Raw genomic sequence first — 22,486 nt, forward strand, 5'->3', positions numbered from 1 at the left:
ACAGGAAGATCCAAGTGATACGAAAAAACAGAAAGTTGAAAGTGGTGAAGAAATTGAAATTTTGTAAAAAAAAAAAAAAAAAAAAAAAAAAACCTAAAGTAGAAAAAAGTAAAAAAAATGTAAAAGTCAAAAAAGAAAAAATTTTTTTTTTAGTTTTTTGTAAAGTTAAGTGTTTAATGTTTTCTGCCATTTGTTAATGTGTTTCGTAAAGTTTAGTTTATGTTTTCCTTACATTTTTTGTGTTTCATAAAGTTAAGTGTACGTATGTATCTGCCATTTGTCCTCCTCTTCTGTCGTCACTTTCAGAGATCGCCTCACTCGAAAGGTAAGGTTCCACATTTTACTACATACGTATGTATGTACAGTATTTCTTGTACTATGTACACTAGGCTAATACTTTATTTACAGGTACATATAGTTGTACCGTATATGTAGTTTATGTTAGGTACTGAATGGTCCAAATTGTTGTATTTCATTGTTATTGGTCAATTTATCATTATTATAAAATTTACTTTGGTGTTTTTGTAGGGCTTGGTACGAATTAGGTAATTTACATGTAAAATATGGTTCAAGATACAAAAAAATCAGGTTACGAAGCCCGCTTCGTAACGGATTAATTTTGTATCCTGAGGCACTACTGTATAAGCAATTTAGTTAGAGGGATTCATGCTAACATAACCTATGGCATTGTCAATCCCCCCCCTCCCCCAGACCTGTCATAGAGTACCATAAATCAGAATGAAATACAGATTTAGCATACATTGTAATGTGCCCTAACCTAACATAGGGTGCTCTGTCTTTGCCGGGGCCAGGGGATGACCCTGCCTAGATTGCCATATGTTACAGATTAAAATAGAGACATGCATTTTACCTAACCTTTTCCCAGCCTGACTAACATATGGTGCCATTTTATTACTGGGCTTGTTTCAGGGTTTGGGCTCTTGTTTCATCTGGACACCCCACCCAACTTAATATAGAGTACTATATGTCATAGACTAAAGAGTAAAATACATACTTTAGATACAGTCTAATCTAATCTAACTAGAACACAATACCTTATCTTGCCTCCATAACCTAAGCTGACCATATATTTTGCAGCACTGCCAGTTACATATTTGCACTGACTCCCACCATCCGTACTACATCAATTTAAAATGTTTCTTTAGGTCAGGGAGGTGAAAAGAGTGTGGTTTATCTGTATCTTTTCCAAGAATGTTCCCTTAAAAACTCAAATTTTCCCTTTGTAGGAGCCTTAATTGAATTATTACAAAGCAAGTTATTATCTTAAGGTCTAAAAACACCAGATAATACAGTAGGTTGGGCATTGTACGGGGAATTGTTGACTCCAAGAATAGTAAGGGCTCTTGGCAAATTAGGAAATCACTTACCAATCCCAGGCAACTTGAATATCACCCAAAGCATCCATTGGTAAAGTGAAGACAGGATTTGAGAAAAGTGTAGCTGAAGTCTGAAAACATTAAATTACGTACTTTAGCTTAAGAATTTATGAGGTTTTAATTGTTTAAAAACTGTAGGTGTAATTAATGCATGACAAAACTAAATAAGCTCCCAAAGGTACTCAAGAATAGCATCTGTTACCTCCTAATTAGATGATAAGGGCACAAAACCCACTCAAATCAATAATGCTGGACCTAGAAAATTTTACAAGCCTTTACATCCTCAACTTTAAATACTTGATGAAAAAAAACCATACTTGAGGTCCGGAAGGAGAGCAAACCAGAGATCAGGCACTTTATTTATATACTTATTCCATTTGTGGCTTGTTATATCAGTAGGCATTGCCATAGTTAGTCCTTTAAATTGTCGTGGTTGACATGAAAACTATGCTGTGTCCATCAGGCTAGTGAGGATGACCTAGTGCTCTTGAAAGAGAAAGAGTGAAGCCTGAATTCAAGCGTAGCACATCCATTAGTGGCTCTTTTGCTGGTTGGTTGGCATGGCTGTATTTAGTCTGTTAGTTCCCAGGGTATGATGTGAGAGTCATACTGGTGCGAGGTGACTTGTGTTAGGAAAGTCACACAGGATTCTTGGAAAAGTTGACTTTACAGTATTCTTGGGATTTGACCTGTTTAGATATGACATACAGGTGACATAGTTGCATGTGGTCAGTTGGGTATGTGGTCAGGACCAATTGACATATAAGCACATGATTGCAAGGGTGTATGTGACTGGTTGCTGAGCCTAGCTGCTAAACCTGGGTTCAACAGTGAAGCTTGGAGCTTTCAAACTTACAAATGAATTTTTCCCAGTCACTTTGTTGTAGGCATTTTTGTCACAGATATGCTTTCAAAAATCAGTGGCAGTGAACTTGGTCCATTTCAGTTCAGATTTATATATATATATATATATATATATATATATATATATATATATATATATATATATATATATATATATATATATATATATATATATATATATGTATATATATATATATATATATATATATATATATATATATATATATATATATATATATATATATATATATATATATATATATATATATATATATATATATATATATATATATATATAAAGAATGCTAATCTCTTATTAGGTTCAATAATATGATAGCTTTGTCGCAGTACCAGTTTTGGTTGCTTCAGCTGGATGAATGATAGATATTGTGGCTTTTCTTAACCAATGACCTCGCGCGCGTGCACACAAACACATACACTCACACACAATCTGTGTAGATTATAGTTTATTAGTTGCCAGTTCATATTTAGATGGAGCCACCTCCTCCATCAACAAGATCAAGCAAGAAAGCCAAAGATATGGCCAGTGTAACCATTTGACTAAATATTCTTCCACAAGTTAATGAAGTACTTAACAAGGGAGGCTTGCTGGTTGTATACCTTCCCAAATGCAATCTGGAGTTATTTACAATAATATAGTAATATTAGTGTAATATCACATTGTTTAACCAAAGGTTTCCTAATAAGTTTAGTTTATTTGTAAAGTTCATTACCCAGGCATTTATAGAACTAATGCATGATGATTAAGTGTTGCAGTAAGTTCTTGAATATGTGTGAATCTGTTCTGGCATTTCATTATCAGGGGAAGATCCAGAAACTTATTGGCTTCTAAGTGGCACCGTCTTCAAATCATATTTTCAAAATTTGATTGAATCGAAGTAGATTAGATAAGATTTAAAGCACACTTATCTCTGTAATGTATAAACAAAAGCATAGGCTTGATGATTTTAAAACTGTTGGTAAGGACTCTATGATAACATAATAGGATTTTTTAATAGACCTTTTATGTAGATGGCAAAGTTAAATCCCATTTTTTACAATTGCCCAAGAGTCCATATGAGCATCATCGCCCTTTCTAATATCTATCATAGGAAGGAGAATAAAATTTCGTGACTTCTTTATCATAATAAATACAGTAGTTTATTCAAACTGAATACAATTTTAAGCGCACAAACAACCATTCTACTAACAAAGATCTCGCTAAACTCCAAAGAGGTGGACATGTACTTAGAAAAAAATCAGTTTACATAAGTTTTTATGATAACCACATCTCAGCAACCAAGTACTATTACAAAATTAGCCTCTTCAGTTTTAAGGTAACCGACTTGGTAATCAAGTACTATCCAAAAAAATATGAGCTTCTTTGGTTTGAAGATAACCAGCTCAACAATCAGCTAGCAAGAAATGAAGCCTTTTCAGTTTTTCTGGGTCTGGGTCTAGCAGGCTAGACATGAAAGGCTTTCAAGTTCTTGAAAACAAACTGGTACTTGAAAGTGTTCCTGGTGTCTCTCCTCGAGTGTTTATATATTTCACAATTCTACGGAGATAAGATTGCTGATCAAACGTGTGAATTTATGACGCTGAAATGATAGCGTTCTCTGTAGGAATATAAGTATATGAAATTCTTTTTCCCAAATTGAATTAAATCTTGGAAAAGAAACTAATTCTTAACTTACAAACTTATCCATTAAAGTTATATTAAATTTTCAGTAAAAAGTGTTGAACAGAAAATCTGTAAGAGAATCGAGATAGGGACCCCAATGTCGACAAAGGAGATTGGAAATCACCTCTCTTGGTAAAAAGAGCTCACCGGATCATCAATCAGACCATAAGCGAACAAACCAACCCTTGTGGTTTGAAGGAACAAAGTGCGCAAAAGTGATTTCTGGCTTCACTTGAGCCTTTGGGCAAAGTCTAGGCCTAGAAATGCTGGGATATATCTTTACAAAGTCATAAAAAACCATTTCTTGAACATTTCTTTTAAAACCCTTTTTATATAATGAACAAAGTTTTAAAAACTATTTCGTAAAGTTGCATGTTAAGTGAGGAAAAACCTCGTTTTCATTGACACCCAAGAGTGAAGAGTGTTTGTGAGTAAAACCCTCTACTACAGCATTGCTAGGCTAAACAAGGACTTTGCTTTAAACGTGTGTCAGCACTTCTCTAAATTAATTTTTAATTATCAAATAAAATTAAAAAACAGTAAAAAAGATGCATAAATAATATGTATGTATTACAAAAATATTAAATGACTAACGTTAAAAAACAGTTATATACATATTACCAACTTGATATGTAAAAATAATTAGAAGAAAGTCTAAGAGTGTATAAAAGAAAATTTCTTTCTCTTGAGAGCATCAGGCATTCTTGCATAATGCTTGTGCAAGGGTTGTGCCAGTGATACACGAGAGAAATAAAAACAGGTATGCGGAAGTCTTGCGAAAAAGCTGTTGAAAGTTGAGAAGAACAGTTTTCTGGAGAGCGATAAATCTGTTTTGTGAATCTGGACTGAGGACTGAGATAGTCAATGAAATCGTAATAGTTGACAGAACATTTTTGATGCTAGTGGACTAAACTGTATTAGTCAACGAAATGTTTTTGATGCACTAAGTGGTATTAGTCCACAAAACGTTTCTGATGCAAATGGACCAAGTTGCATTAGTCCACAAAACATTTTTGATGCTAGTGGACTGAACCGTTTAGTCTACGAAACATTTTTGATGCTAGTGGACTGAACCCTATTAGCCAACGAAACGTTTCTGATGCAAGTGGACTAAGCCATAGTAGTCGATGAAATGTTTTTTGTTTTAAGTGGGGTAAATTAATATTACAGATCTAAAAGTTCTTATTGAATAAATGGAAGAAATCAGCATTCGGAACTTAAATGTGAGGAACTTCCTGACAGCCAAGTTCTAAAGCATTCTAATCCCAGCGAGTTAGATCAGTGGCACTAACCCGGAAGTACGAGCACCCAAATTCCACTGAGATTCTCTTTAGGGTAACTAAACTGTTCCCAACCAGCCGCATTTCATTGATAAGTAACTGTGACCTAATAAACATTAACAAAGACTTTAAATTCTATGAAAAGCTTAAACATTAAGTTATACCTTTAAGAGATAAAACTAAAAGATTAATATATCACAATAAATAAAATCAAATAACTGCTTGTAACATAACGGAATATTGTCCGAGATTACATAAGCCAATCATTATAGTAATGATCAATTGGAAAATCTACTTACTACTAACTTGCTCAAGAAGCATTGGCCTTGACAACCTCTTCCAAAGCAAACTGATAGATACATCAGTATATATCTATACAAAAAATATATATCAGGTAAACTTATGGGTTGATTAACGTCACGAGAAGCTTTAGTATGGAGAAAATAAAGTTGGCTGAAGATCATTGTCTTTCTGACATGAAGGCGTTAACACAATAAAAAATTACTTCTGCTCGGTCATGTAGCCGAAAGGGTTAACTTCCTAAAAGGAACAAGTCTCAGTCTTAAAATGATTTCCAATAAAGTGAAGTTCTCTACTAAAGCGAATCCAGTGACGTGCCTCATCCTCTTAAGTCTCTTAAATCTTCTCCAATATATAAATATATATGAGATGGAGATGTGAAAAAAAATCAGAACTTTTTTTTTTACATTCCGTCCTTACGTAATCTACAAGATCAAAAAGAAAGTTTATTAAGTGATAACTCTTGGATTTAAAAACTAGACGGAAATGTGAGCAGGCGAATTAACTGATTTCGTACAGGAGATACTTTTTCATGATGGTTGGGAGATCAAGTTCGTCAATCCTGTTGGGCAGTTTGGGCCCCAGCTCCTGACGAAGGTGTACACGAGTCAAGTGCTTGAGGGGGAGAGGTGACTGGCCCACCTGTTAAAAATAAAGAATTGTTTTAAGTTGCTCTACAAAGTCTTATGATAATGGGACAGAATTTAAATTGTCTTACTACTTGGTTTGCAGAGTTTAGCTCTGCTAGAAAAATCTTAATCGGTGTTTCTTTTCATTTGTATTGGTTTTTCATACATGCAGCTAATACTTTAAATAATTTGATCTGTAGTTCATATTTGTATTGATGAGACTGAACAGCTTTCCATTCAGTTGAGCCTGAGGGATTATTAGCTTAGTTTTGGATTGGCCTACTATCAAAAGGTAACCTGGAGATAAATACTTGAGTCTTCATGCTCACCTTGAGGAATATTTGCCTCTGTTCGCTGTCGATACGAGAAGAATGTCTGATGATTGCAAGGTCAAATCTCTGGGCAGCTTCGAGTAGGGTGATCAGGACTTCTGGCTTCTTGGTGAGGGTTGGGAAACAGTTCAAGAGACCACGAGGATCACGGTTCTGGCTTTGCATGACCACCTGACCCCATAAAACGTCATGTTTAGAAGGTCATGTTGTAAGATATTGTCATGAGACACAAGCTTCTCTGGTGAGTATCCAATTATCCACATTTTAAAACCTTATTCTAGGGAAGTTCCAAAATTGATCAAGTAACTATCCTCACATTTAAACCCTTAAAATAAAAACCTTGTTAAGAAAGTACCAAAAATCAACTTGTCTAAAAGAACGCATGAAACACCTCTATATGACTTTACCTCAGCACCGTGTCTTAGGAAGAGGGAGATAACCTCTTCTTCGGGATCCTCGTTGGAGGTCAAGTATTCCCCAAGAGGGGGCTTAATGGGCGAACCATCTTCCCCTATGATCACAAGGTTTGGGTTAGCGCCAGCCTCCAGCAGTAGCTTCAGGATCTCTTGTCTGTTGGGGATGCCTTCACTGCAGGCCATATGAAGAGGTGAGCCTATGATAGGAGAGCTAGCATCCAAGTTGGCTCCTGAAGGAAAGGAGAGTAAAAGGGAAGATATCAGCAGGGATGATCTACGTATTGTCAAGTCATTTTACAGTGACCCCAGACTTTCAAAGCTCATGTAAGATGCCTGTAATCTTTTATCAACACATTCTGCAGTGCAGTGGAGAAAATTTATAGAGAGGCTTAACTGAACGAAACAAAGTTTTTAGTTTATCTTCTTGTCTCTTGCTGCTGCAGTGAGGTACTGTTTTCTCCTGTATTCTAATTTAAGTATATCTTAGTTTTACCAGACCACTGAGCTGATTAACAGCTCTCCTAGGGCTAGCCCAAAGGATTAGATATTCATACATGGCTAGGAACCAACTGGTTACCTAGCAGTGGGACCTACAGCTTATTGTGGGATACAAACCACATCGAGAACTGAATTTCTATCACCAAAAATAAATTCCTCTGATTTCGCTTTGGCAGAGCGGGGAATCTAACCCAGATCCTGAGATAGATCGGTATAGTCGAGCATGTAACCTACTCGTCCAACGAGAAACTAGTTCTGTGGGCATATTTTTCTGCTAGAAAAAAATTCCCATCGAACATCCGTGATGAAAACGAGAGGCCTGATTCTAAAAGGTTAGAGCAGTGGCAGTGATAAAAAAATACCAATACTATGTAGTTACGTACCACTTTCAAGGAGAAGCTTCACAACATCGACATCACCCTTCAAGATGGCCAAGTCCAGGGGCGTGGGCTTGTTGTACTCGGGCTCGAAGTTCACTTTAGCGCCCTGTTTGAGGAGGAGGTTGACGATGGGAACGGAGCCTGAGAGAACAGCATAGTGGAGCACGGACCTGTTAAGGGGCAGAAGGTTGTTGGATCGGGAAGAGTCAGTATAGACGCTATTCCACCTGGGTGTGTGAAAAAGAGGGAGAATGAATATTGTCAAGATTGTATTCCATTGTTTCGCATTCGAGGAGATAAAAAAAAAAAAGTAACTCGTAGGTAGACCTGATTGGTGGTGAACTATGACTATTCTTTTTCTACGAGTGAATGGCTAAGAAACTAATGAAGCAAAAGTCTCTTTTTATTTTAAAACGGCAAGTTAGTTTGGACTAAAGTTCAGCACTCACTCTAAGAAAGCGAATGAAAATAATAGACAAAATGAAAAGTACTAATGCTCTACGTGAGACTAGAATAATGAAATATAAATAATTTGGTGTTGCAGTTAGTAGAGACATGCTGACGCATTGTTATGTGAATGGAGTCAAGAAAACATGAAGCTGGAAGCTCTAGATGATATGAAAGCGTGAGAAAAGCTACACTGATTACTCTGTCATGCAATACATTTGTTCAATGATCAGTCATTGGTATATGTTTATGGGAGGAAATGTATTATTGATAGGGCCGATTAGGTGGGTTCGAAGTAAATAAGTATAATGCATTCCATATGACTGAACCATTTTCTTAAAAGCTGTGCACCAGTCAGTAAAAAAAGTATTGGTCTTATGTTGGGATGTGACCGAGTTTCCCTTGAAAGTAGGGACAGGTTAGGTCTGCGTTTGCGATGCCTTATTCCGAAGGGCATTATGAGTTTTAAAAACATCTCTCAGTGACTGATTAGAAGTGGGAGTGGAATGGTATGATTTTTAAAACATTTCATCAAAACAGGTTAGAGGTGGGAGTGGCATGGGAAAAATTACTTTTACTTGAACCAAACTCAGGCATATACCAGAATGAAGTGAGCAATGGAATGAAGTTTATCAAGGGAGGTTATTATAAGTATGAGGCCAACTGCGCATTCAAATGAGAATAATTAGGATTAAATGGAGGCAGGAGAACTCTTGAAGATGAAAAGAAGCAGAGTACAGCAGTGGCTCACCTGTAGTCATGCCGCGATTCGGTGCGGGCGTTCACGTCGGCTCCGAAGGAGATCAGTAAGAGGACAGACTCCAGACCCTGTGGGGGCAAATAAAGGAGAGACTGTTATGAAGACAGAGGATGAAAGGTCAGGAAGGGAATGGCGTAAAGAAGGTTCAGTCGTTAATAAACTGTAGATGGAGGTTTGTGTCGACGAGGAGTCATCAGAGAGTAGAAGAAGTAGGTTTCACGGGAATTGTATGTCGAGGCTCTGTGGAAAAGTCGTTAATACTTACGAGGAGAGGATGAAAGAGAATGAACAGAACACGTGGGAATATTATGAGTTAATGATTGATAGGAACACGACTTGGTTCAAAGAGTAATATGAAAAGTCGTTTTTTACAAATTGTATTATACGAATATCTTGATTGGTTTATTTGTTCTGCTATTTCATGCAAGTGACGGGCTTAAAGTATTCATATGCTTTGCATTAAATTGAACATCTACTTGACGGTAGCAGCAGAAATTACTAATCCACATAATCAGGTAATCGGCAGAAACCTACCAGACTTGAGAGTCAGAAATGGAATCACACCTAGATAATATTATACACGTAAGGGTCAGGTCAATATAAAATTCTGTGAGAGTACTACATAAAAAATAACCAGCTGAGTTTGGAAAAATATTTTTGTCATTGATAGGCACTATTATCTACATGGAAAAAACAGGCAAATTGAAGCTTCTTGTTTTTTCTTTCTTTTTTTTACAAGCTGTATCACACAAAATAGAAATAAAATAACTGTTGATATGCAGAAGGACAAGTTTTTTCTAATCCCTTGGGCACTACTGAGTAGGTTGGGGTTAGTTAAGGAAATCCATATTAGTATTCATTAGTTCATAGTTATATGTGTATATGTATATATACATATATACATATATCCACATATACGGTAAACCCCTGGATTTGCGGGCTCGCAGTTTGCGGACTCAACAATTCACATATTTCTCTGTGGAGCATATATACACATTATTTTTCACTGAGAAACAATTACTTAATACCGTATTTTATTTTTTTCATGACTAAATGCCCATTTTGTGGTTAAACTTTTAAAATACTTAGGTATAAGCATTTTTAGAGGGGGTTTTAAGTATACACAGACTTGAGCTATTCGTGGGCGTGTTTGATACACATCCCCTGCGTATCTAGAGGTTTACTATATGATATATATATATATATATATATATATATATATATATAGATATATATATATATTAATTATATGTATATATAATAAATAATTAATATTATTAATATTAATAATTAAAACCGGACTTTTGTATATGGATGAAATTGCATTATTAGTTAGGAAGCAGCAAAGATGATCAGTATTTGTATGAATGACAGATTAATGAGTTTGGCGTCTAATGGACGTCTAAATAACTGTACTACTCTCGGATCTTCAAGCTGGACTTGGCCGTACCAAATGCTGATAATCTGGAATAACCCTTGGCTTATCCTGGTATTTAAACCTGGATCAGGTAGACAGTCACTGCAGTGCAGAAACTAAGTTGTGGGCCTCTACTAAGTTGTATAAAAGATAAAAATGTAAAAAAGAAAAAAATCCAAGTCCAAAACGGTGCTTCGTTAACTTGAAAAAAAAGGTCAATAAAAAAAAATAAGCACAAAGAAAAAACAACTATTAAAAGATAAGTTCTGGCTGAAAAGCACATCTTCATTCAGGGCAATTCTTATCCGTTTTTATAGATATATATATATGTAATTTTTAATATCCGTAGGTAATAGACACAACAACTAACATCTCACAATGAGTGAAGCTGCTTGCCGGCACTGAACAAATTTTGAAAATAAAGAACTTAATGATAAGAAGCAAATTACATGGACAGATCTCATGCACAAGGACACCAATTGAAAATGAAATAGTTTGTTTACGTATCTGGTTGACAATGCCGGCACAGGGGAACGTTTGCAGTGGACTGCTGCTCTCACTCGGTCCCTAACGAGATTTCTCTCCTTTTCTCATGAATTTTTGGCATTAATAGGAGTGTTTTGTATGACTTCAAGGCTACCAATGCAAGGATAATCCCGACGACTGCTGATGGACCAACAGCGGTTGAGTGAGAGGGGCACTCCAAAGCTTTTCAAGAACCGGACCTGGTTCTTCCCATGGAAGGAGAAAAATGCGGTTAATTAGACTCGCAGAGGGTATTAGCAATGCTGTTAGAGTGAAGGAGAGGAGGGCGTGGCTGCATTTATCATCATGTGATGGTCCAGCCAGATTAAGAACTCCTAAGTACATCAAGGTGTGTTTTAGGAAAGCTGGGAACTACTTCAAGAAAATGCAGGGATGATGCAGTTATTTTAGGATTGGCGTTGACTCATTTTAAACTGACAGGAGTTAATATGTGGGGCTTCTTTTAGTGATTCTTTCGTCAGTAATGCAAAATAAGAAGGATAAGATGCAAATGTCTTGATCTGATAACTTTTTTCTCTTTTTAGGGAGGGTTTCCAATTGGGTATTATAACCACTTAAATTTTCCAGCACTTTCTAGAGGTAATAAAATGACTGATAAGCTGGCATTTGAGCAGTCATCAACCCACTTTTGGCCATTCTGCGACATGGCAGGAACTGCAGGAGACATTATGATTGAACTGTGTGAAGGAGAGTTTAGGCTTTTCATCTAATGAATCATTTTTGTTCGTAATCGAAGGTACAAGGAAAATGAAAGGTCAGTCAGCGAAAGTAAAATAAAAAGTTATTTAAAAGGTAACAAGGCAATAAAGGAAAGCGCAACACAGTAAGAAGAACCAGGTCCTCCCCCGCAGCGGATCACTCACCATGAGGGTCTGGGCGAAGTGACGAAGGACCTCTACACCCGAAATGCTCTCCCGCGTCTCCATCTCATCTGAGGCGTCCTTCGGAAAAGAGAGGAAGAATTCACGATTGGCTCATCACCACTGGTGCAAGAGGATGGAAGGATCTTGGGAAGGATTAATTAAGCCCCGTCCACGGGGTCGATCTTTGCCCGACGAACGTTGCTCGATGTGACGTCAGAAGCGTGAAAATTCAGAACCTTTTCCGCTGTTTCTCCGCTTCTGATGTCACATTGAACAGAGTTCGTCAAGCAAAGCTCGACTGTGTGGATGGGCCTGTAGACAGAGGAAGGGCAAAGCAGAGTCATAAACAGCGTTGGTTAATCGAGTTAAGGATGACAAAAGGACAGTGGGACTCTTCGAATGGAATGAGTCTGCCATATTGCGGTCATTCTTCCATATTTTACTGATGATGCAGAAGAAATTGATTAAAAACTCGACTAGAGCTCTTCAAGCATCTCCACGGTTCATTTGTCGGTTATTGGTAAGAACCATAAAAGGTCAAATAGAAGTGTTGATATCTAAGGTAAGTTACACAGAATTACAAAGTAGTACATAGGTTCTAGAAGTAATGTCTACCCAAGAAGGCATGCAATTATGACATGTGAAGGAAAAGATGTACAGTAGTACAATAATATATTTATTTAAAATTATAGGTATTTAAGTATTCATTGTTTTTTTAATTGACAAAATTTGGTAAGACTGCAAGGCCCAAAGGTTAAGCACAACATTCTGCAGTGTCAAGAATGAAGGGTATAAACATTATACATTTGTTTTTTTTCCAAGTCGGTCCCCCAGCTCTGTGTAATTTAGAGACTTATCTATAGTTTTTAAAATAGAAAGTTTTAAGTAAAAGTATGAAAGGAGTACGGTTAGTAATCGATAATCATTGCTTCATAGTTATATTGAGGAAAGCTGTTGAGTATATGTAAGGGGCCATTTTAAACCTATAATTCTTCCTAGTTGTATCTAGCAGTTTTGCTGGTTGATGCAATACAATTTTTCTTTTACCAAAAGATATAAAACCGAGCGATATTCGTTTTCTCAAGAAAGCACTTTCTAAGCTCGCTTTTGGGAAGATCTCCCAAGTCCTCATAATTTATTTAAGGTCTGTTTAAATTGTAATTAATGGAATTCACTTCTACACAGTTAAACAGTATTTGAGAAAGTGTAACGTGCTGTTCTTGTACAGTACTTACAAGGAGCTTGGTTAGATACAAGACCTGTTGTGGTATTTTTAACAAAATATAATGCCTTCTTTGGGAGTTTGTAACAAATTGAAGGAATAGGGAAAGAAACTGGAAACATTCTTAGGACCAGTAAGCCTCGTGGCAGTGTTCCAGGGTAACATATTTCTAAATCCACAACAGATGTTGCATTAACCCTTTCCGCTTCGATTCTTACCTGCTGGAGGCGACAACACTTCATGATCGGGGTGAAACCTTGGCGGTCCTTGGCATTTGGATTGGCACCATATGAAAGCAGGAGGTCCAGAAGCTGCGTGTTTAGAGGATTGATAAGGTTTATCTCTGAACCGAAGAAGTATCTCGCATTTGGGTTTGCTCCATGTTCCAGAAGGAGCTTCGCTGCGTCAAAGTGATCGTGCTGAAAAAATAATACAAGAAAGAATGAGAGAAGGCAAATCAAACATCTTTCAAGAGCTGAATATACAGAGAAAAAGGCAGAGCGTAAGATTCCAACTGGCATGAGAATCTACGTCTGAAAATCTGATCTGTTGGGGAATTATTGCACTGTAGAGCATCAGTCAGTAAGTAGTACATACCTTTAGAGCTAGTCTAAGGGGCTCATCACTAGCGTCAGTGGGAAACTCTTCTTCGTCTTCTGGTGGAATGTTGAAGTTGACCTGGGCACTGTGCTTGAGGAGAACCTGCATCATCTCTGTGTAACCGTGTTCAGCGGAAAGATGGAGGGCAGTGTACCCAATTTCATCCCTTGCGTTGATGTCGCAACCTGTGCAGCAACGGGGTACAGATATTGATTATGCATGTGTTGACATTTTCATAGTCCACTTACTTATTAATAGACTATGAACCATGTATCGACAGTGTTAGCGTCATGAACCTCGAAATAAGGATATGCATCAATTTATTAAATAGTATTAGATTATTTGCTAAGTATGCAAGGACACTGAAAGCCCCTGTGGCAGCCACTGGGGCTTTCAGCTGTATCTACAGATGTTTCCTTTCATATCATTCGTAAATACCTTCGGCAATCAGGAACTCTGCAGCTTCTGGGTACCTTTGCCAAACAGCGTAGTGGAGAGGAGTCAGACCCTGAGTAACGGCATCTTTCACCTGTTAGAGGCGTAGGAGTAAACGAGAGATGGTCATACTAAAAGTTAAGAAATAAGTGGAGAAGCATATGCACCAGGAATATGTAGAGCAACATCTAGAAAGGAAGTCTGCAGGAGTAGTGTATGTCATGTGAAATTTACTATGTTTGAGAGAGAAAACCTTTCTTTGATGCAATATATGCCCATTGTCAAAAAGAGACATTGCTTAATACTAACATTTGCACCGCACTGCAGCAAGATCTTTAGCTCTTCAATGGGTGCCAAGCGAACGATGGCATCCGCCAGCTCCCTCTGAATGGTGGTGTGTCTTTCCTCCCTGGTTCCGTCCTTCCTGTCTCTGTCTTTGTCTTCCTCCCCGTCGGAGGCTTCCACCTCCTCCTCGTTCTCCTCGTCCTCCAAAAGGGCGTCAGGGTGAACAATTTCCATAGGCATCCTGGAAGTATACAAAGTCATCGTCTGTGACTTGATAGCTAGGGCTGGAAAGATAGTTCATATAGCAGTTGCTGCTGTGCCTCTTAAAAGGATGGAACTCACTGGAACTGTTCAGATAGTATCAATGTTCATATAATAGTTGCTGTTGTACCTCTTAATGATGAAACTCACTGGTGTTGCAGCATAAATGGGAAGTCTTTCGTGTTCCAAAACTAACTATATGGCAGAGAAATTGATGAGGTCAAGTACAGCGTAAGGTACCTAATCAGGATTACGAAAAATGATTTTAATCAGCTTTGAACTCCTCTTATTTCCACGGAAATTAGCAGCGTCTATTCACGACTCTGTTTAACTTGAAGGAATCAGAGAAGATAAAAACAGAATGAGAATGTCACATCATTTCTATTCTGGTCCCGTTTCCTTTTTCGTCTTTATTCTCAGTATTTCTACAAATATCTCCTCGGGGCTTTACGAGTGAATTAGTTTTCCCCCAAGTGAAGTTAAATTTAGCCGCCAGTTATAAGAGAATGAAAGAAAAAAGAAACAGGTCATTGTGTAATGTGTTATATGCAAAGTGAATGCAATACATGACACTAAGTATCCCAATTGCTATTCGATTCCTTATAGCCCAAAACACTCTTAAACAAAGGACCTTAAATAGGAATGATCTACAAAGCAGCGCTTCTTGGAAATGAAGTTTGGAAACTTGCCAAAGTTTCCCTGTTTACATAATTTGGGGATATCAATAGAAATGTAGCCCCCTCCACCATTTCTCGTTACAGGTTTGGAGAAAAAAATGACAGATATCCCAACCAGAAGAGTGAGTTTGTTATGGTGGGAACCTTAGGCGTTTATCCAAGTGTGCGCATGCTTACTTAAAGAATTTTAACTGTGCCTGATTTAGAATCGATTATGGATTCAGCTCAGTAATTAACTGGGGTCATCTTGCCGTCCAAGATAATAGTTTGTCCACGTAGGTTACCGGGCCAACGTCTTGCCTCTGTCAAAATACACGAACAGTACAATGCTACAACCAGGTTTCTGGATATTTCTAGTTCAGTCTCGTTGTTTCCGCTGTTATTCACGGGCTTTGTCGTTAATACCGTGAGCAATTGATTGAACGCCCCTCCTCCTCCTCCTCCTCGCACCAAATTTTGTTTATTTTCGTAAGCCTGAGACAAGTGTCTCCTCTTGGACAAGTCCCCGGGTAGTAACACCTATAAATAACTCGATCGCCGTGTGTGTTGTGCCAAGTTCAGTCACCTCAGGTGTTTCTTGTGCCAGAGAGGATGTGTACCCTCTTTGTCTGTGCGTGCCAACAGTATCTACTTCCTTTACAGTACCCTATCAACAAAGCGACAGATTTGAGAGTAGGCAGTGTGAGGAGGGAGAAGGTATTGCAATAGATTAGCTTTTGTGAGCTAGCAAAATCTACTTGGTTGTAATAATGACCCGTGCCATTGAAGAATGTAATGATGCAAATAACATCAGAATAATCGGTCCTAGAGAATATGTTTAAAACTTGAAGTTCAACACTGAAGACAGAGCTTTAAAGTCACGGGCAAGGGTAGACGATTGTGACTTTAACTTTTGACTTCGCGCTTTTCAGTAATCAATTTCTAAAATTGCAAAATGTTTCATCGTTCGTGGTTACGACAGTTTAATGATACTCATCAGCAGAGATGATAAGCTTTGACGAGGCTGTTCGTCAGACTTGAGTTAATCATACTTGACGTGACTTTCTCATTAAGTTTCCTCCTCCCTGGTGCCATAGGATAAAAACTTTTTCGTGCCAAGGTAGATGAGTTACCTTTTTTTCATAGGTCGTCAGTTAAAAACACATTAGTATAAAAGCCATATGTATTAAGGCCCATTTTCTTAGGTTTTACATGTATTTTTGGTTAATAATTAAAAACCATCTCGAAGGCTGGAAGACAATCTAGGAAATAATCACTGAGCTAACATTTTGCTAGGAGAAAGGACAGAGGAAAGAGGAAATATCCCAATGCAAATTTTGATCTAATTTTGGGGGGATATTTGGAACTTCATTTATCTATTGTTTTTTTCTGTCAGAGTGTTACAGCTTGCACATTTATCAAATACTTTTTCCTGTTAGAGCGTTTTAGGTTATACATTTATCACTTGCTTTTCCTGTCAGACTGTTACAAACTACTACACATTTATGATTTTTTTCCTGTCAGTGTTACAGATTTTGCATTTATCGTGTTATTCCTGTCGGAGTATGACAGATTTATCAAATGTTTTTCCTGTCAGAATTTTACAGATTACAAAATTATCAAGTGTTTTTCTTGTCAGAGTTTTGAATATTACAAATTTATCAACTGTTCTTCTTGTCAGTGTCACAGATTTCACATTTATCAAATGTCCAGTTAGAGATTTACAGATTACAAATTTATCAAGTGTTTTTCTTGTCAGACTGTTACGGATTATACATTGATTAAATGTTTTGACTATCGGAGTGTGGCAGATTCACATGGGTATGATCTTCGGCCCCCAATTCCAGAGTGCCTCTGTTCTTGCATACCCACATTATCATAGCGTTTTAAGCCATCTTTGGACATGTCGACGAAAGCAACCGACCTTAATAGCTGCTCATCATTCCGATGTTCATGAACACTGTGATAAACCAGCAGGCTTTCTAAAGATAGCATCGTGTTAAGACTAGGAAGTCGGTCTCGAAGAGGAGTGCGTGACACTTGCCAAAACTTTTGAACATTCAATCCAATCCCCGGGGAAAGGACGCCATACTGTCTGCCATGAAACTATTGTTGTGTGTGTGTGTGTGTGTGTGTGTGTGTGTTTAGTGAAAATGCTTAACATCTCATACTCACTGCCAACTGGACTTCTATACTTTGCCACAGACACCAGAAGTGTCGGATACGAGAATTAATTTTGCCTTAGTCAAACCGCGATTTGAGAAATTAAGAATGGTACAATAAGAAAGTGCGTTTGCACATTTACGCTAACAAACTCCAATCGGTAATTTTTTTTTTTTAAGCATCGTTTGAGGAAATTATTGTGTCATTTTTTCATATGCTGAGGCTTAATGGCTTTCTTCACTTGAGACTTCTTTCAGGCTACTAGTCTTTCTGTGGCCTGGCTATTAGCCTCTCTGTGGCTTGGCTATTAGCCTGAGGCATGGCTACTAGCCTTTCTGTGGCATGGCTATTATTTATTCTATATATAGCATGGGTATTAGCCTTTCTGTGGCATGGCTATTAGTCTTTCTATAGCATGGCTATTAGTCTTTCTGTGGAATGGCTATTATTCTTTCTATGGGATGGTTATTAGGCTTTCTGTAGCCTGGCTATTATTTATTCTATCTATAGCATGGCAATTAGCCTTTATGTGGCATGGCTATTATTTATTCTATCTATAGCATGGCTATTAGCCTTTCTGTGGCATGACTATTATTTATTCTATCTATAGAATGCCTATTAGCCTTTCTGTGGCATGACTATTATTTATTCAATCTATAGAATGGCTATTAGCCTTTCTGTGGCATGGCTGCTAATCTTTGTGGCATGGCTATTATTCTATCTATAGCATGGCTACTAGCCTCTCTGTGGCATGGCTATTAGCCTTTCTGTGGCATGGCTATTAGCCTTTCTTTTGCAAGGCTATTATTCTCTCTATATCATGGCTACTAGCCTCCCTGTGGCATGGCTACTAGTCTTTCTGTGGAATGACATCTAAACTTTGTTTTATTTTAAGATGTACAACTCTTTTGATTTAAAGTATCGCTGAACATTGAAGTTGAAGGACGATGATGCCAAAAATCCTCGAGAGTAATCGCCTTGAAAGTTATTCCATTGAGACAGAAAATTGTATCGGCATAAATAAAGAAAAAAGAAGCAGACATAACATAGAGAGTTGGGGAAGACTACCCAGCTAACCTACCACTGCGCGTCGGGCACGGACATGTACACACACGCAGGTTGCCATGCGGTGGTCCAGAGGTTCTCTCCTCTTGGAAAGAGGAGTGCCAGACCCATGTGACTTGACTCCCCCCTCCCCCCCTCAATCACTGAGAGAGGGAAAGGCCCCCATTACGTCACAACTTCGTGAGACGAATATAGAACATTCTGGTTTTCCAACGATTCGGAGAAACAGGTCTGTTTTTTTTTTTTTTTCAGTTTTCGCTTTTTTTTTTTTTGAAACGTCTGTTTTCGATTTGTTTACCAGCAGGAATATATATATATATATATATATATATATATATATATATATATATATCTTTTGTTGTGTTTCTGCATTATTTCGAAACAGGATTCATTGTCTCGTTCGTCTCTCGGGAGTTTTTTTAACACGTCTTTTCAGTGTTAACTACCAGGTGGAATATATTTTTACCATTTCTTCTACTTCGAGACTAGAATCATCTTCTCATTCGTCTCTCAGGAGCTTCGTCATTGTCGCCTTCTCTGTGATGTCCGAAGGACGCTACTTACAGAGGCACTGTTTTCATTTAATGAACTGCGACAGACGACCATACTGGGAGGTGATTGGCTTTGAAAAATTTAGACGCTTTGAAAAATAGACACTTTGGCTCTTTGATTTATCTGAAGAAAAAATCTTCGTAATTGATAGTATTCCAAAGACTATTTAAAAAAATCGACAAGTACCCAAACCACTTAATAATGAAATATATCGACAATGACCCAGACCACTTAATAATGAAATATATCGACAAAGAACCAGACCACTTATTAATGAAATATTTCGACTAAGAACCAGACCACTTATTAATGAAATATATCGAGAAGGACATAGACCACTTAATGAAATATATCGACAAAGACCCACCCTTGTCCCTGGGAAGTTAGACGTACTCAATTAAGCCTGTTTTTATACTTTACATTACATAAGACTGTCTCGAACAGTTCAGGGCAGGTCTTGGGAGCTATTACGCAGATCAGCAGCTTCAAGAAGCTGACGAAGGGCAAAACCCAACAGGTATTTCCCACCTTCCTTCGCAGTATTTTTGGCACGGAGGCCACTTGGCAACCTTCACTTTGGCCCGTGAGAGTCTTTGGATGGGCCACTGGTCGACCACGAGGTCTGCAGTCTCTTTGTTTACTCCCCCCTACCCCCCTTCCTTCCCCTCTTTTTTTCACTTCCTCCTCCTATCCCTGTCTACCTCCCCCCACCCAACCCGCCCTTCTTCCCTGAAACAGAGAAAGAGCGAGAGCAAAAAAGAAAAAAAAAATTGGAAACAGCTGACCTATTGGTGATGCAATTCCTTGGTTAAGAGAACTCCATGTTTGCTTTGTTTCAGTAATTAATTAGCTATCAATTGATGAATTTAATTTTTTGTTTTGTTTATATACTTCTTTGTCGTACAAAGTTTCTATTTTATAAAATATATGCACAATCTATTTGTTGGATTCGTTATGGCAATCGATTGTGTTTTAGTCAAGTTTGGAATATCAAAATTTCATGACAGTTAGTATGCATTTATTCATCTGGTCCCCCCAAAAATGAATTTTATGTTGGTTTACCCAGCGTTTTATCTTCAACAACACCAATCATGCAAGCCCCCATTTATTCATGCAGCCGTTTTGAATTGATTTGATTCATCGTTAAGAAGCGATTATGAGAGGTGAAAGCAATATCCGGAAGACAGTGGACACAGAAATGATCTCAGAGCACATTTTCCACCTGTAGGAATTAGTCCTCTCCGTAGAAGGCGAACATAGACAAGGTGCTGTTATCCGTAGTCTATCATTTTGAGACACTGCACACATAAGCCACTCGGGAATTAAATAAAAGGAGTATGGGAAGGAGATTTTAGAGTCGTATCAGTTGGGGTGGTATTTTCTAAACAACAAATTAATAGAAGACTTGACGAAGACCTACAAGCCTTTACTTACTTGGATGTGTTGTAGAGCCTTTTGCTTCAGAAGTAACACCGAGAGATTTGAGTGAGTGGAGTCTTGAGTTATCACAGCGATATATCACAGGTCAGTTTTAAGGGTATCCTAGAAATTATCTGGTAAAATCACAGCTCTTATTTTACGAAGAATCTTGAGACGACTTTTCCGGCTAAATCATACGCTATTGGTCAAGATCACTGGTGTGTGGATACGATACTACTAACTTTCATTTCTTCTTCTGGAGACTTTTGAAAGATGAGGGCTCGGTCTGTGTTTCATCCCCACGAGAAGAGAGTTTGCGTTTCTGCCGAGCAGACTGGTTTCTCTTTATCTTTCCTTTTCCCCAAAGCAGAGAGGCACAGCAGTAGTAGTTATTATAATTCCTGGATGGTTTCTGAGGGCACGGCGGGCATGTCCCCGGTTTTATACCCCAGGCCTGCGCCGCTGATTTCCTCTTGTGAAGATGGGGAGGGAGGGGGGGTTGGGGGGGACCACTGAAGCCGCACGCGGGATTCGGTTAGGGGACGGTGCCCCCAAAGAGGTGAGGAGGGACGGGGGACAACAACAAGGGCATACATAAGGGGGGAGGGGGAGTGAGGGCCTGGGGGTTGGGGGGGGGGGAGAAGATATAGAGGGAGAAGAAACGAACAGAAAGGGCGCAGTTGGGTGGGGTGGAAGGTGCCAATGCTTTTCCCCCCTCTCGATCCAACAGGATGTGTGCCAATGTTGCGTATATACACCGGCCCTCCCTCCCTACGCACCTTCAGGACAAATTTTCATGCGCAGTAGTTGTCTTGAACCTTATTTGGTCCAGTTCACTTCAGTTTATCGCGACAGCAGCTCCGTGGTTTAATTAAAACGCTATAGGGACGCGTCGACGCGACCCTTTAAAAAAAAAAACTGGGCGATGGTTTATTCCCGCCGTCGCGTCTGCATGCATGCATTCATACATGCAGACATTACGCGTGTAAGGACATACATCTCCTTTATTATTGATATATGGGTCGGGAAGAGGCGGAAGAACCTTTGACCTTAAACGAATTTAATGTCATTCAACGACTTCCTTAGATATGCAGAAAAGAAACAAGATGACAAGACCTCGGTGGGTAACTGAGGGGAGCTAACTTGAGCAAGATCATGTGGCCTGAGGGCAGCAATATGACTTCTTTTCTTCTTCTTCTCCTGCAACCTCGTCGATCACGTGCCCACACTTTGTCACGAGTGGATGACGAATGCAAAGCAGCGAAGTAAACAGGAATAGACGCAGGTGTCGATAAATGAGGTTGTGCCTGAATCTAGGTGTTGCTGATCTCTCTGGGACGCGTCAGAGCGAAAAATTATATATATTCGGAATCAGACTTTCGTCAGGAGAGCTCCAGCCCTTTACATCATGCGTCCCTGAGAGTAGAATAAGCATCAGGATTATAAAATTATATATCCCGACCTTCGTCGGTTTCTGAGTCATGGAAATTGAAAGGAAAACATGTGAACACTTCATGTAAAATCCCAAATGTGGACAGTGCATGGGTCATTCCCTGAGGACACTGTAACAGTCATAAAAGACTTAAATGAGAAAAATGTAAACAAGTTATTGAGCAGAAGACAAATTCCGTATTTGTATAATAGACGCCAGATTTAAGTCGAACATTAGATTGGTAAAAGACGTTCGAAGATTGTATTCACCATTCGTACGCAGAAAAGGATCAAATCCAAGGCTCTTTCAGATGAAACGATATAAAAAAGAAAAAATAAAAAAGCCTGGTTGAATGAGTCAATTCAGACACAGACCAGCGGAGAATAAATAGAATGCTTCAGCTTTGAATAAGGCTTGGCATGCATTTGCTTCGCTTCTGTGGGGATTTCCCTAAGTACTCGTACGTGTTTATACTTGTGTGTGTGTGTGTGTGCGTACATTGATAAAAAGAGAGAGAGAGAGAAGAGTATGAGCGACCAGAGTTGACTCGCAAAAATACCTTTCAACAGAAAACCTGCAAAAG

General features: G+C 38.4%; 1 protein-coding gene across 4 annotated transcripts; it reads right to left on the reverse strand.

Annotated features, from left to right (window-relative positions):
• Window positions 1-3,396: 3,396 nt before the first annotated feature.
• Window positions 3,397-20,893, reverse strand: LOC135196129 (poly [ADP-ribose] polymerase tankyrase-2-like). Of its 4 annotated transcripts, none has more exons than XM_064222643.1 (11): window positions 20,487-20,893; window positions 14,380-14,596; window positions 14,074-14,164; window positions 13,633-13,820; window positions 13,254-13,454; window positions 11,814-11,891; window positions 8,979-9,055; window positions 7,784-7,950; window positions 6,894-7,132; window positions 6,484-6,657; window positions 3,397-6,167 (listed from the first exon to the last, which is right to left on the reverse strand). In XM_064222643.1, the coding sequence occupies exons 2-11, from the start codon at window positions 14,593-14,595 to the stop codon at window positions 6,027-6,029; spliced, it is 1,572 nt and encodes a 523-aa protein (XP_064078713.1). In that variant the 5' UTR covers window position 14,596; window positions 20,487-20,893; the 3' UTR covers window positions 3,397-6,026. The 4 variants fall into 4 exon arrangements, with proteins under 4 accessions (XP_064078713.1, XP_064078712.1, XP_064078715.1 ...); XM_064222642.1 differs by having other exon boundaries at window positions 7,784-8,007; XM_064222645.1 differs by lacking the exon at window positions 11,814-11,891.
• Window positions 20,894-22,486: the final 1,593 nt, after the last annotated feature.

This window comes from Macrobrachium nipponense, chromosome 17 (assembly GCF_015104395.2).
Source record: "Macrobrachium nipponense isolate FS-2020 chromosome 17, ASM1510439v2, whole genome shotgun sequence".
In the NCBI taxonomy this organism is placed as follows: Eukaryota; Metazoa; Arthropoda; class Malacostraca; order Decapoda; family Palaemonidae; genus Macrobrachium; species Macrobrachium nipponense.

Coding starts and splice junctions, on each gene's coding strand:
- LOC135196129 (XM_064222642.1), bottom strand. CDS start 14,595: ATGCCTATGGAAATTGTTCACCCTGACGCCCTTTTGGAGGACGAGGAG. Junction 8,008..8,978: donor GAATCGCGGCATGACTACAG/GTGAGCCACTGC, acceptor TCACACACCCAG/GTGGAATAGCGTCTATACTG. Junction 6,168..6,483: donor AGAGGCAAATATTCCTCAAG/GTGAGCATGAAG, acceptor TATTTTTAACAG/GTGGGCCAGTCACCTCTCCC.